Here is a 16,558-nt window from a genome sequence, read left to right on the forward strand (position 1 = left end):
ACTTCGATTTCCCCACCTTCAGGTTGCTGGTCCAATCCCTAATCCTAAACTCCCTGGACTACTGCAACATCATATATCTGGGCTCATACAAGAAAACCATAAAACGACTATGACTTATCCAGAACACCGCCATCCGCCTCATCTACGGGCTCAAAAAGTCAGACCATATCAGCCCTTTTTACAGAAAACTTCACTGGCTACCGTTCGAAGCAAGGATCATCTTCAAATTCGCCTGCCTCTGCTTCAAAACCCTAACTAGCTCAGCCCCGATATACCTGTCACACCACTTCACCTTCCCAGGCTCTAACCGTACACGCAATGTACACCTGTTTGCCTACCCCTCCCCAAAAGGATGCATCCACAAAAGGTTCTTCGACAAAACCCTCTCTTTCCAAGCTGGCAAATGGAATGCCTGCCTGTCCACTCTCATCTCTCTTGCCCCAACTTATCAATCCTTCAGGAAATCTCTCAAAACATACCTCTTTGACAAATTCCTCTAACCCCCACCCTCCCTACCCAAAATAACACCCCACTTCATCTTCCTCCCTACCCTTCCCTCTCCTTCACCCCGGTTGGCACCCCCCAAGCAACAGTGATTGGTTCACTTTGCATTTGCCACCGGTCTATACCATATAATTGTTAATTAATTCTCTACACCTGCATTGTTTAAATCGCTCTGAACTGTGTCCAATATGCTGTAACTTCGATGTAACTTCGCTGTAAATGTACAGTCTCTTACCCTGTAAACCGCTCTGAACTGCTTGTGGTATTGCGGTATACAAGAATAAAGTTATTATTATTATTATTATTATTAATTTATCCTGACACTCTTTGGTAGTATTAACATTGGGGCGGCCGCAAGTGCCCAAAATCAAAGGTGCCACATACCTCAAGCTGAATTCAGAGTCTGACTTCTTTCCCTTATCCTGCGTCTCCAAAATTGAGTCCACAGGAAAGTGATAGGAGTCCGGCAGGGCTGTGAAGGTTTGAGTGACCTTGGTATTTAGATACAGAAAGTCAGGACATCCCTATGAACTAACACTGTTTTTTTTTTCCTGGCTGTCAAATCACTTTTTACTCTTTCCAATTCTATCTGCATTGTATCTTGATCCTGTTGCAATGCATTATATAAAGGCATCACTAAGAAAGAAAGATAATGCCTCCAAATTATTCAAAATACTGCCATTAAAATCATTTCAACTTAAAAGCTCGAAAATTTGATCATGTCACACCACTTTTGATTAACTCCCATTGGCTTCCCATAGATCATCGATTTACTTATAAAATAATGTTACTGATACATAAAACCTTAGCTTCCGGTCTACCTGATTTCATCAACAGGTTATTAATCCCCCACAACCTCCATCGCACATTACGTTCTTCTTATCAAAACCTGTTATCCATTCCCTCTTTAAGACACATTGGCACCATGCGTACTAATATCTTTTCTGTGACGGCCCCTACCGTCTGGAACTCAGCACCAAATTATATAAGAGAAAGTTCATCACTTGATAAATTTAAAACTAGCTTGAAGGTCTTTCTTTTTTAAAGACGCATTTGGAGTATAAAAGTCCTTTTAAGGACTGTAATGGGACTTTGCTCCTTGCTTTTCTTATTCATTTTAATCTTTTCTACAAAGTGCTAGATTATTTATTTTTTGTTTCCTCCCTTTTGTTTTGATCCTTCTCTCTTTCTTTTTCATTATAATTTGTTTTGTTTTTAAATATATGCCTTTCTGACTGTCTGTTTTAATAATTACACAAATGTATTTCTACCCTTTTTCATTTTGTTTCGGTAAGTTCCCCAAACAAACCTGAAACCTACTTACAGGGAGCTCTTCTACGTTTAAAAGTTTCAGAAATCATATTCGTTCTGTCCACTGAATATATATTAACATTTTATAACATTTCCAATATTCTTTTATCATTCTTAAAACTTATTTCAGACAATTTGTCTATGTATCAAACAAGCTGCTGAAAAGTTCTCAGCCGGCCTACAAACAGTGCTGAAAACTAGTCAGCCTGCTTATCACTACAACAAAGGAGAAGGAGGGGCTGCCCTCCCCCTCTTCCAGCCAAAGATTGCCACAGAATCAGAATCAGATCTCCGACTCCAACTCAACCACTTCACCTATACCACACATCCACAACCTGGTTCACTCACATTCAATTCATATTAAGCCCTACAGGGTTCACCACTTTCACCTACCCTATTCAACATTTACATATCCTCTCTAGGACACCCACTGCAAAAACCAAACCTGATCTATTACATATATGCAGACGATATCTCCATCCTAATCCCAGTGAATAGCATAACAAATGAAACCTCAAAATACATTACTCAAATAATGACCGAAATAGAACATTGGACAAGCAACTTCAAACTGAAACTTAACACAGAAAAAAAACAAAAATCTTCCTTGCAAGCCCAACAGATAAAATTGCCAATTCAACGCTACATATAAAAGACCATGATTACCCAATTACCAACACAATAAAAATATTGGGAGTCACATTGGACACACACACTTCACTATGATTGAACACACGAATATAGTGGCAACAAAATGTTTCACGATGTTATGGAGATTAAAGACCATCAAAAAATACTTTGACCCACTATCGTTTAGATTACTAATGCAATCACTAGTGCTTTCTACCCTGGACTATTGTAATATCGTTTATTTGGGTTTCATTCAGAACTCAGCTGTCCGCTTGATATATGGATTAAAAAAGAATGACCATGTCATCTCCCATCACAAACCACTGCACTGGCTGTCAGTCAAGGCAAGAATATTATTCAAGTTCTCCTGCATATGTTTTAAGCTAGTTTGGGGACCAGCACCTACATATCTACAAACCCATTTCGCACTCCACAACCCAACAAGACAAACCAGAAACAGCTATCTTTTTTGCATACCCAAGCATAACCAATTGTAAATACAAAACCTTTCTGGACAGAACCTTCATGCTCCAAGCAAATAAACAACAACATTGGCTAGACAGTCACATTAATAAAACAGAACCTACCTACAATGCCTTTAGAAAACTCATAAAAACTACCCTATTTGACAGATACATCACCTAAACAGAACCTCACCAAGTACTCTTTCTTTTCACAATGCTCTCTGAAATCCTAATTCTTGCTGTTTCTGAATCTCTAAACAAACTGTACATTGTAATTTTTTCCCTTTTTTCAGGAAAGCTGCGATTTTTCTTTACAGGTCCGCTCCGAAATTCTTAGCAAACATTATATTTTGTAATTTTGATTCCTAATAGTCTCTGTACTCTGTACTCCCTCCACATATTGTAAATCGCTGAATGTTCAGCTCTCTTAAATGTAAACCGCCTAGAAGTCGCAAGATTGTGGCGGTATAGAAGAATAAAGTTATTACCATTATTATTATTATTACTGAAGCGAACAAAGTCTCATCTGTCTAGGAGGTGGAGAATCCTAAGTGCCTTTATGACCCATTAGAAAAACAATATCACAATGCAGGAATTTTTTCAATAAAAAAAACAATATAACAATGCAGAAATTTTCGCTTACCTTACCTTATAAGCGAGGTACATTAATAATATACAATATAATCTTATACTCTATAAAATCTTATCTAAGCGATAGAAGAGAAAAGCGCATGCAAAGAATGGTACAGATGACAGAATGCGCAGACGTTTCTATAAATCCACAATAGAGACTTTCCAAAAGTCTTCACTTAATTTCATTCTTCCCGAAAGAATGGCAGCTGCTTATTTTTACGGCGGGAGTTTACCGAAAACTCCACATTAATATTTGTCCTTGCCAAAAGAACAGTAACCGCGGCGGGTTTACCAAAAGCCCTACAATATAAATAAAGGGTTGGAACATGACTCCAATACCTGTGAGTATTAAAGAACAGAATTCAAAATTCAGAAATACTCACAAAATATTGGTAATGTCAAGTCCATCCCGGACGAGCCCCCAAGTAGCACTGATGTTTGGGAATGCCAAAAGCTGCTTTGACCACTATTGTGCGAGCCCTAGTTTGAGGGGGCAATAAGAATGGCTTTGGATCAGGGCTGAGGCCAATCCCCCTTCTGCTGTCACACTGCTGTAGTGCTTCTGGGGAGGTGGGAAGGAAGGGAGAGAAAAGAAAGATGCTTGGGAGAAGAGGAGGGAAGAGGGAAAGGGGAAAGCGATTGGGACTTGTATACCGCCTTTTTGTAGTTATACAACCGCACTCAAAGCTGTTTACATATAGGTACTTCAAGCATTTTCCCTAAGTGTCCTGGTGGTCTCACAGTCTATCTAATGAACCTGGAAATGCTGGACCGAGGGAGGGGAGAGGAAAGGAAGATGTTCAATGGGGGAAGGAAGAGAAACAGATACTGGGAATGGGGGTAGTAGAAGACATAGTTAAAAATAGTGCAAGATTCTTGCCACATCAAATTTGGCTATGGCTTGAAATCTCCCTTGATGGTTGATTAGTTTTGATACTGAAAAAACTTTTTGTATGGGGTATTTAGACACCTATGGGATACATGAGTTTTTTCAGCAAGCCATCAAAACACATAATAATCCCAAGACCAGGGTTTGGATGAATGGGCTGCTGTTAAATCCCTTTTCCATAAGTTGGGGGGACTAGACAGGGTGGTCCGCTCTCCCCGTTACTGGTTGTTCTGACACTAGATCTTGTTATTCAATTAAGAACAACCCTGAGATCCAAGTTTTTTCATTGGTTAGGATGGCTTTCAAGATAGTTGTATTTGCAGATGACCTCCTGTTGTTGAGCCTCATAATTCTGTCCCAGCATGGGATATTTTCTGGTTTTAAATTAAACTTTACTAAATTAGAGGCTTTGGTAGGGACAATGGAGCAGAGACCTGGAGGAAGGCTTTCCCATTGAAATGAGTGGTGCATAGGCTTTGGAACAGGGGGACTGTGGGGGCCATGGCTCTCCAGAAATTGTGTCCGCATGGTGCTCTCTTCAGTGGGTCAACAGCAGCAATTCCCACATGCTACCTGCCGCTAACCCAGAAGCCATGTCCTGCCCCCTCTGGCAATTTCCTGTTTCTCCGCTGGTCATCTGGGGAGAGGGTTGGGTTTGAGAAGGCCAATGCGAATGTGAAACAGGATTATGTAAAAGAATCTTCCTAAACTGCACAGTGTAAAGCGAGCTGTCTTGTCATTATTACTCTATCTTCACCCAGGGAAGCTCATTGAGGATGTCCATTTGACATACTCCTAGAAAGTTGTAGATCTTATGTGATCTTCTGCATTATCCTTTTTTTTGTTACTGCTAAGCACCATCTGTGCTGATACCTTGCTTCTTTGGGTTCTGCTATTGATTTTGCACCCACAGTCGCAGTTTCCTGCATCCACTGCTCTCTATGTGAAGTACTGTTTCTTTTATGTTGCTCCCAACCCTTTACAGTCACTTCTCATGGTCCCTTGCTCTAAATCTTCCTTTCCACCAAAACAGGCTTTTTAGGGTGTTTGAATCTGTCTATCATGTTTTTTTTAATTAATAAATATATGGATATATATATTTTGTTCAATTGTGATAACTTAAATAACAATATTCATATCACAATTTAAAAGAATTAATTAATAATTTAAATAGTGCTCAGACCCACAACCTTAGTGTTCTAGTGTAAAGACACACAACACCAGTTGCCATCAGACCATCATGGCACTATTAATGTCTGTGCCACCATATAACAATCCAACATCCATTTACTATAAAATAAACTTATCTTTGTGGTGGTTCTGCTTCTCCGATGGTCATTTAATAAGCAGCTGGTGTCATAAAGTGCTTGTGCATGTGCTAATAAATAATAACTTCTGGAAGCCAAAAATTACAAATATCTTCCCTTTTACTCGAGTTTTGCCTTGTGCTTCCTCAGGAAGAGATTATCTAGAAACAGCCTCCAAAGAAGAACCCATCCGACCTGCTCCATCAGAACAGCCTACTAACTGACATAGTAAATGGATGTTGGATTGTTATAGGTGGTACAGACATTAATAGTGCCATGATGGTCTGATGGCAACTGGGGTTGTGTGTCTTTACACTAGAACACTAAGGGGCTCATAATCGAAAGAGAAAAACGTCCAAAAACTGGCCTAAGTCGACACTTGGACATTTTTTGAACATTTCTCAAAAACGTCCAAGTGCCGATAATAAAACTGGGTTTTGGACGTATTTCTAAACGACCTAGGCCTTCATAGTGCCGCTCAACGTCCAAAGCTAAATGGGGCGTTTCAGGAGGTGTGTCGAGGATGGGAGTTGGGCGGGCCATGGGCCGGCTTAGACTTAGTCGTACAGCATGTATAACCGAAAGTTTAACAACAGAGCCTAGACGGAACTTGGACGTTGTGACTTAGACCATGTAAAACATGGTCTAAGTCACAAAAACCCACCTAAACTCACCAGATAAGCATTTCAAACACATAACACAGACCCCACACACACTACCCCAGTGATCACCAACCCCCCCCCCCCCCCTAAACCTTTTATTTACAACTTTAAATTTCAGCCTCCAGACCATCATTACCTGGCCGCCTGGCATAGGAAAGCCTAGTCGTCCAGCCCAGAGGCAGCTTAAGTCATCTTGGGGGTATGTTAGGGACCCATAGAGAAGAGGACCCATGCCCATAAGCCCCTGTAATCACTGCATTGATATTGAAACATGTGCACTGCCCTATACACCCCCAAACCCCTTTTTGACTGGCATATAAGTGGTTCCTGCAGCCATAAGGGCTATTGGGGTGGTAGATAAGTGGGTCTAGGGGATTCTGGAGCTAGTTTGGGGGGCTCACCGTCACCTATAAGGGAGCTGCAGTGAGGAGAAGCAATGGCACTCTTTTTGTGAAGTTCACAGCAGTGGCCTGTAAGGTACCCCACTATTTAGGTGGCATGTCTGGGTATGCAGTCCATCACTTTGCAGACCCCTCCCACGTCCAACAGGGCTTGTTCTAGGATTTGGATGGAAAGTTGGACGGAAATGTGATATAAAGATGGACGATTTAGCAGCTTGGACAATCAGATCGGCAGGACGTATAATTAGACGATTTTCAAAAGCCAAAAAAAGTTGGATGTCTCTTTCGAAAATGTGTCTTAGGCTCTTTTTAACTTTGGACGACTTGCATGATGGACGTAAATGGACTTAGACGACCCTTTCAATTATGCCCCTCCACGGTTGTGGGTCTTAGCACTATTTAAATTATTAATTCTTTTAAATTGTGATATGAATATTGTTATCATGTTTTTTTGCCATCACCTCTCTTTTAGGGTACATGATTTTTACAGCCTTAGGTATCACCACCTCATACTCTAATGGGGGAGGAGTGTTAATCTTGTAAGTCATCATACTTTCTAGGCTGTCACATGTTACAAATAAAAATCAGGATGCTTCGATACTGATCATCAGATTGATATACAATCAGGTCAGAAGGGAACTTAGGCAAAAAGTGTAATTGAAAGATGAATATCATGCATATCCAATTTCCAAAGGTATATTTTGCCTTCAGTGCCTTAATTATCAGGAATACATCATGAGTGCATTTCTTCCCTGCTGAGTACAGTACACACCCTACTGTATGCAGCCTTCACTCTATTTCTCTTCCATGCCATTCCAACTCGATTCTTTATCTCCCCTTCCCTGCCCCTCTCTACATGTCCCTTTACCTCTTTCCACATTCATGCCCCCTCTTTCTTCCTTCTCCGTCCCTCGATCACTGGCCTTCCCTTTCTGCCTTTTATATCTTCCCCAAGCCTTTTGGTCTTCTATACTCACCCCTTTTCTTTCCATGCTAGTACTCTTTCTCCTCCCAGCCCCATTGGCAGCCCAGTATTGGAGACTACTCATTCTACACAGGAGTCAAGAGCAGGGCAGGTTTGTCTTTGGCTGACAGGACAGTGAGGTCGCACCATGATCACCCAAATTTCTAATCTCGGTTTATATTTGAGTCGACCTTTTTCCCCCTTTTGTGAATGGGGGAATGGTTACCTAGGTTTATATTTGAGTATACACAGTACTTTTTTCCCATTTCAATTGGTGTCACTTATTCTGTACTTGTTGAGGATCTGTCTGTATTCTATGTGTGTGACCAAGACCATTCTAGTGGCATGAATTGTTTATGTAGCGATCTGTAACAATCTGGCTTGTTCAATTGCTCTGCTGTATATACCTGTTGGGAAATGATTGTTCTAGGACCAACTGTAGTATTTAGGTTGCTGCCTTTTCATAGGTATGGTTTTTGTCAGGTGAATTTTGGAAATTAATGCTGACATGGTAAATTTGTTCTAGGTATTGAGTGACTTATTTTGGGCCTAGTACTGAGAGGGTTTATGTTGCTGTTATTGAGATTATACTAAAATCAGGAATGTTTTTGCATGGCAAGTTCTACGTGGAATTGTACGGATTGCTGGGGGAGAGGTTTGAGGCTCTATAGAGGCAGAAAATCTGTTTGAATTTAACACCAAATGGATGAACATGTGTGTTTTGGGGGACTTTGGCTCAATAGGGGTTGAAGAGTGCAACCTCTTGTACTCTTCCTTCCTGATGTGGCTTGCACTTATTCAGTCACTGTAATTATTTTTTATGGAGGTAGGGGGATGGGACAGGGAATGGAGCACAGGTGGAAGTTTTTTTTCTTTCAAAAAGTTGGTAACCCTAGTCTCCTGTCTAGTGGGAGACTGCAAGTTTTGACTAGGGGGGAGGGGGAAACAGTCACAACCAGGTGAGACCTCCTGAGGGAGGATGCAGTAATGGGGAGAGAGAGAATGGGAGAGAAGCACACAAAAGTTAAGGGAAGGGAATAGTGAGGCAAAATATTCTGAACATTTACCCCAGTGCAAAAATAACTGTACATTGATCAGTGAACATCTCTTTCCCTTGTTTATCCGACATACTGAGCGTCTGAAGTTCTTAGAGTTGAAGACTATGGATGTTACAGTGGTATATTAGGTATGAAAACTATAATAGATTCTGGTGAGATTCGTTACTGTATAGATTGAGTTCCACATATCTGGCAGGACATTTTTCTGGTTGTTATGATCTGTATAAAACTTGCCCCCTCTTTTACGAAACTGCGATAGCAGTTTCCTTGTCATTAACAGCAGATGAATCCAGAGACTAGTGGGATAGCACACATCTACCAGTAGGTGAAGATAGAGAGCAATGAGTTGACCTCGGGCACAGCCTCCTGGCCAACCAGCAGGTTGGATGGCTGCTATCATTCTTTCCACTCCTTCTAGGTTCATTCATGTGGAGGAGTAGACCAGAGGTTGGATCAGCTACCTTAGTCTGAGGTTGTCACTGTATCTCCTTGGAACTCTGGGGAAGGCACTTGTCACTTAGTGGCCCAGGTACAGAAGAGTGTCTGGTTTCAAGAGGATGCCTTGCCTCTCCTTTGACATTCTGCTTGACTGTAGTCAGCAGTTTGCCTCCTGTGGGAGCCCTATAGACTTTGTGCTGGAGAGGGCTTCAGTTGGATGGGGAGTCTTCACTTGTCATGTTCCAGGCTTGATGCCCTAGATCCTTGCGAGGGAAGTGGGTCTAGTCTGCGGCGATGCTCATGGGTTTTGCCATCAGCTAGGGCTGACATAATAGTTGCTTCCACAGGAGGTTATTTGGGGCCTGGTAGTCACGATAAGAGGCTGCTTTGCACTCATACTTTTAGTGGAGGGGCACTGTAACTGTGGTTCCGCAGCATTGTGCTCTCAGACGAGGATTGCTCCTGCTCACATGTGCTATGGGGGGCTAACCTCTGTATGATCGTGGGATACATACTCTCTGGAATTTAGTGTCTCCTTGAACATGTTTATTTCCTTCCCTACCTCCCTACATGTGAATTGCTTTGGTATATCCCACTAGTCTCTGGATTCTTCTGCTGTTGATGACAAGGAAGGTAAAATTATGTTCTTTACTGATAATTTTCTTTCCTTAGTCACAGCAGATGAATCCAGAGCACCACCCTGTTGCTTTCAGGCACGGTTTGGGCATGCCTTTCGAATGAAATGGCATTCTCGTTTTGGAGCATCAATGGTGCGAGTAGCGCATGTGAGGGAAGAAATTATGTGCCTTACTGTTATGTGCTTTATGTCAACTGCTTTGAGAAGACCTATACTGGTTGGCCAGGAGGCTGTGCATATACTCGAGGTCAACTCACCTGCTGGTAGATGTGTGCTATCCCACTAGTCTATGGATTCATCTGCTGTGACTAAAGGAAAGAAAATTATCAGGTAAGGACATAATTTTACTTTCTAGAGCGGGGAGATGCATTGCTCCCAACACTCATAGGAACTCAATAAGCGTTTTGTAAAAGGAGGCCTTATGAGTAACTGTAACAGTTTAATACTGCTGCAGTGCACTTTGAGTAAATGTGACCCACTGAACAAAAAGGTACCAAAACTCGGGTTACAGATAACAGAAATAAAGGTTAAGTTTGAAGGGGTAAATAAGTTTTGTATACCATAGAGTCAGTACAATGGGACTATACAATTTTTTTCAGTACTTTGATGTTTTTCATGTTCTACAACCTAAAAACTGCAAATGCCTAAAAGGTACCTAAAGTAGGGTATTTGATTTCTGGGGTTAATTACTTTATTGATAACCCTTTCTTATTTTTAAAAGTTTCAGGAAGTTATTAAAAACTTAGGCCCTTTTTTACTAAGGTGCGTTAATCGAATTAGCGCACTCTAATTGGTTTGCACACCTTAGTAAAAGAGGGTGCTACTTTTTTATTCAGGTATTTCAGTGAAATTAAAATTGTTTTATTTTGTAATATTTTTATATTATTCTGGTCCCAAGGAAGTTTTGTTATTAATATCATTGTAACTGAAAATTTATTGTGAATGTTTGTTTAATATTTTTGGATGTTTTTACTGTAAGTTGCCTAAGCTTTTAGGCAAATAATAAATATTTTAAATAAAGATGTAATTAGTCCATACTCGAGGCTGTAATTTGGCAAGATTATGCAGTTGATATCAGGGCTGTAGCCAAGGGGGATGCCTGGAGGGGCTTGGGCCTGGGCCTTTCTACCCAGCAGCCACACACCACCGGCAGCGATTCTTATATGCTGCCAGTGGATGACCTGGAGCCTTCTCTCTGACACATTGTGTTTTGTGTCAGAGGGAAGGCTTCTTGGTCAGTGCTGGCAGCATATAGAAGCTGCTACCAATGACCTGAAGATGCTACACAGGCTGGGAATGGGAAGGGAGGGCAAGAGAGAGGCTGCATGGGGGAGTGGGAAGTGAGGGAGAGAGATGTCCACTTTGGGTTCAGGCCTGCCCAAAGTTGGCTGTCTGACTACTCTACTGGTTGATATCCCTCTATCTTGTAGTATGGATGGATTGTGCCACCAAGTTGGCCACTGACTCATGGTAACATGCACAGTGAGGAATCCACCCTGTGATGTTTCACGGCAGACTACAGGAGTGGTTTGCCATTGCCTTCTCCCACACAGTGTGCAGTTCCACTATGTCACTGCAGCCCAACATAAGCCCCCTCGGTCTACATCACTTGGTATTCCCAGATGGGCTCCCATCCAGGCCCTAGCATGGCCCGACTCTAATTAGCTTCTGATAGTAAGAACAGGCCTTCTCAGGGTGGCCAGGCTGTAGGCCATCTTGTAGTATACATCTTGTAGTATACAGTTTTGGTACCATTTTGCTCAGTGCCTTACAAATAAATGAGGCCAACAGCATAAACAAATCAAAAAGATTTTAATGAACTATGGTGTAAGCTGGTTGGTGAGAGATATTTCTGTAGTAATTTCCAGGACATAATTTTTCTCTGTCTAGGGACAGCTGACTTGCATAGTTGAAGCAATTTATGTCAATAATGGAAACTAGACTTTCTCAAAAGGAACTGCTGACACAAGTCAATCAACTGTGGAATATGCTGGATGACATAGCTGAAAATAACCCAGAGAGCTATCAGAAATTTATACAGCACCATCTACAAGAAGGAAAAGAACTGCTTGTGCCTCCTGAGCCACACCTCTGCCTGCAGACCAAAATATTGGTATGTATTTTAAAAGTTTTATTTTGCGTTAATCTTCTTATGCACAAACAGACTTTGCACGGTCTTGTCCTACATATGGCAAGAGACAAGTGAAGGTTTGACAATTCCAGTGTATTGATCTCTTTATTGTCAAATACTGCGAGTGGGGGAACTGTGCAGCTTTGGAGGGGAGGGGAAGGCATCTTGGCTGGTAAGTTGAATATTGTAAGCAATACACCACATATTATCTCCATTATGGTTGGCATGCTGGTGGCTTCACAACTAGCATTTAAAAACGGGTGACCTGTGCCTACATAGAGTGGTGGGCGATGCTCAGATCACCTTGTTGGGCAGACTGAATGAACTGTGAGAGTCTTTTCTGCTGTCATTTACTGTGTTATTGTATTACTAGTCTTATAGCCCGTTACATTAATGGGTGCTAGAATATATGTGTGTGTGTCTGTCTTTATTTCTTTCTCTCTCTTTCTCCTTAGCTGCTTTCTGTATTTATTTATTTCTTTTTCCTTGGCTGTACACCACCATTCCTTGTTTATGGCATATTCAGAGTAGCACAATATATGCATACCTTTCAAACATACATGGCGCAATTGACGTGCGCGGATTTGTCAGTGTGCTGTCTACAGCATTTGTAACCCAGCTGAGCCTGGAAATTGGCTTTGGGTCTTCTGCACTGTACTGGCTGTCAGACTGTATTACTGGTTCATAAAAACTACCCCCCCAGCAGAGTTTGATTTAATTAGGGTATAGCTGGGAGCCATCTCATCCCCCGGTTGGCATTGATACCAGTGGGATGCATGTTCCTTTGATTATTGTCGGTGTCTGCACACTGCGTGACAGCTTCCAGAGAGAAGGCAGAAAGGAAGAATCAAATCTACTGAACTCAATAAGTTGCACTGTGTTTTCCCTCGGAAGTTGTTCTGCGGGGGAGAAGGGGGAGGAAAGCACAGGGGGAGTGTCACATGTCTTTCGCTGGCCTCACACTCCAAGAGCCCCTCTCTCTTCACACGCATTCGGAGACCGGTCTCTCCTCTTCCGCTTCTCCAACCCCTGTCAGTGCAGCGCATCTCTACCCGTCTCCTCCCTGTGCGCGCACGCTCACTCTCAGGCCTTCCCACCCCACCATCCTAACGTCAAACTCATACCTGAGGCCGCCCACCACCACCACTTCCGCAGCTCGCTCGCGCTTCGATACCCCTCCCTCCTCTGAACATTGTTTGCCCTGATTATCCAGCATCCAGCCCTCCCCCCCGCCTCGCTGAAAACAGGAAGTGGTGGCGGGGGGGAGGGCTAGATGCTGGATAATCAGGGCAAACAGCGTTCATAGGAGGGAGGCTGCGGGGCCTGTTTCGGATGGTCTGAAAGGCAAATGGGAGCGGCGGCGATGGGTGCATGAGAGAAGCCTGGTGGTCGAAGAGGAGGAGCAGCGGCGGAGTCTGAAGAAGCTGAGCTGCGGCTCCCCGAGCTGAGATTTCTGCCGTTGGCTCCTTCGGTCCCGGCTGTCTCTTTCACCATGTTCCGCCTGTAGTATGGTGACGCCGCCGCTCCATACTGCCTTTAGAAACTTTGGCCGGTAGGGAGGCCAGAGCGTAAGCCGCGCATGTGCACTTCCTAGCTGCAGCTCACGGAAAACGGACCCACGCATAGGAAGTGCGCATGCGCGGCTTACCGTTTTATTATATTAGATAAAGTCCTTTTCTGTGGTTAGTATTATGTGGCTAGGTTTGACATGAGACTGTGACTGCCTTACCCCCCCTTTTACAAAACTGCGCAAGAGGATTTTAGTGCCGGCTGGCGTGCTGAATGCTTTGTGCTGCTCCGACGCTCACAGGAACTCTATGAGCATCAGAGCAGTGCAGAGTATTTAGCATGCTGGCCTATGCTAAAAAAATTCTTGTGCAGTTAGTTAGTTGGTTAGTTAAATGTGTAATATGCATCAGAAGCAGGACTACCAAATTATAAAAGTTTGGGATAGAACTTTAATACTGCAATATGACAAAAGTGTATTAATTTCTTTCTGATGATCTTGAGTCATTTAAGAGGGCAAAGTGATAGAGGCAATCAAGCAGTCAGCAAGGATTACCAGAAGTAGTACCGTATTTTCACGCATATAACACGCGCGTTACACAAGATTTTACAAACCACGCAAAACCATGCGCGTTATATGCGTGAGCGCGTTATACAATTGTTTTCTGTCTTGCTGGCGCCCTCCTCCATCTTCCTGCAGCGTTCGCTGAAAGCCGCAGCAGCGGCTTCCATGCGCCTCCTGCGGCTGGGAAGCATTCCCTCTGACGTCGTGACGTCAGAGGAACACTTCTGGGTCAGCCGCAAGAGGCACATAGGATTCGCTGCCCGCGGCTTTCAGCGAACGATGCAGGAAGATGGAGGAGGGCGCCAGCAAGACAGAAAACACCGCATCACAAATAGAATAGGCATTACAATAGAAAACCTGGGAAACAAAATTACTTCATTGGTAATTTCCCTGCTGGCGGCATTTGCTGATAGTTAAAATAGCTCAGCTAATATTTCTTGTGAAGTCATTTTGCATACGAAGCAACAGTTAGATAAATAGGGCTTAAACGCTGGCATGAATTATGAAAGTTCAATGAGGAGCATGCGCGGTATACGCGTGGGCACGCTTTACCAAAATTTTCTTACGTAAATTCCTTGTTCCCGCGCGCTATAACCGTGTGCGTGTTGTACATGTGTGCGTGTTATATGCGTGAAAATACGGTAATATTATCAGTATGCTACAGTAGAGGGCAATATTTCGGTACACCTGATGTTTGGAAGTCTTTTAATAAAGAGCAAATATTTAATAAATTCTTTATAATATCTGCATAAATACATTTTTGTTTAATTTTAGACAGCCTTCTAAATAATGTTTTTAGGGCATTTTCTGGTATGGGGGACCTTCATCACTAAGGTTCCCTTTTACTAAAACTTGGTGTGTGCTAAATACTAAGGGCTCCTTTTACGAAGCTGCATTAGCGGTTTTAGTGCACGCAGCTTTTTAGCGCACGCTAAACCCGCACTAAGCGGCTAGAACTAACACCAGCTCAATGCTGGCTTTAGTGTCTAGCAAGGCCAGCAGTTTAGCGCGCGCTATTACACGCGTTAAACCGCTAACGCGGCTTCGTAAAAGGAGCCCTAAGAAACCCATAGGTATAAAGTGGGCTTCTTAGCATTTAGTGTACATTAATTCCGTTAAAATGTTCTAAGCTTTAATAAAAGGAGCCCTTCATCACTGACAGTATTGTTCTCAGCAAATTGCTGTAGAAATCTACATAGAAGCAGGAGTTCACTATTAATAGGACTTTGTTAAAGGGGAATAAAAATGATGTAAATGTTACTAAAGAGGAGAGCCAAGAGTTTGCTATTTAGTCATGTTCTGAGCTTGGGTAGGCTGGTCTCAGTGTAGTTAAATTAAGTGGAAGTTCCACATATAGAGATCTTTATCAGAGATGGCCAGGTAATTAGATCAAGGAGCATTCTACTTCCCTCTGATATTGTGCTGACTTGTAAACTGAGAGTTAGTCCCATGAATAGTTCACCAGATCCCTTGGTAATTTTTTTTTAAAACCCCAAATAAGCAAAAAAAAAAAAAATCAAACAACAAAAAAGAAAATCACATACGACGAACCAGTTTAGAAAAGAGTCCTGAGAAGGATATATTCATATGTTGTTTTTTGTTTGTATAATATCTCTGTCAAACAAAACTTTGACTTGAACAGGCTCAGAACTTTATATATGAATAATAATCATTCAAAGTTTTAAAATCTCAAAAATATATTAATAATAACAATTCGTACATAACAGTTAAAAATAGTTTATACCATCATACTTTTTCCAGGGGGGAATGAGCCACTAGTCTATCTACTAAGCTCTACTTATCCTGTTTTCTCCCATAGAAGTGTCTTCTGGTCCCTGGGGGGCTCAAAGGACCCTTAAGAATTCAAGAGACACCTCCTCCAATGCACATGAACTAGCCATCTAATTCAAAGGCTGCTGAGGGATTAGATGGCTGGTGATTCGAATTGTAGCACCACCAGTTTGTGCTATGGGCTCCATTAAATAATTTTAAATTTTTGAATGAAATCTTATTTTTGCAGGAGCCCAAAGAAAGACCATTGTTTATTAACATTTGCAAATGGAGCAGGATTCTAGCTCCAGAATCAGACATCCATCCAGTATCTCTAAGGGCCTGTTTAAAAAGCCGCGCTAGTGGCTGCTGCGTGGTAACAGCCCTGAAGCCCATAGAGTTTTAAAGGGCTTCGGAGCTGTTGCCTGCACGGCTTTGTAAAACAGGCCCCAAGTGCTGGAGGATATATTTGGGAGGCTAGAGGATATATTTGATGGTTCAGATGTGTAATTCTACAAAGCAGGTTTGTAATTCCACAAGTCTTCCTGATAGAGGTCTAGGCATACAAATTGATAATTTCTATTCAAAGTCATTTTGAAAAGTTAATATAATATGCTTCTGTAAGCGTAGCTTGCTTTGTCTGTGTTTGGGTAAGACTTTATGTATTTAGGGGCCCTTTTCCTGAAGC

The 16,558-nt window shown here is 42.2% G+C and overlaps 1 protein-coding gene across 3 annotated transcripts in view; it reads left to right on the forward strand.

The window, feature by feature from the left end:
* The window catches only part of PIH1D2 (PIH1 domain containing 2), a 155,175-nt gene that overhangs the window by 114,902 nt on the left and 23,715 nt on the right, over positions 1-16,558 (forward strand). For all 3 annotated transcript variants that reach the window (XM_033918578.1, XM_033918577.1, XM_033918579.1), the window contains exon 2: positions 11,789-12,011. In XM_033918578.1, the coding sequence (XP_033774469.1) occupies positions 11,820-12,011 (192 nt within the window). In that variant the 5' untranslated portion in view covers positions 11,789-11,819. The remainder of the gene's footprint in view (positions 1-11,788; positions 12,012-16,558) is intronic.

This window comes from Geotrypetes seraphini, chromosome 13 (assembly GCF_902459505.1).
Source record: "Geotrypetes seraphini chromosome 13, aGeoSer1.1, whole genome shotgun sequence".
In the NCBI taxonomy this organism is placed as follows: domain Eukaryota; kingdom Metazoa; phylum Chordata; class Amphibia; order Gymnophiona; family Dermophiidae; genus Geotrypetes; species Geotrypetes seraphini.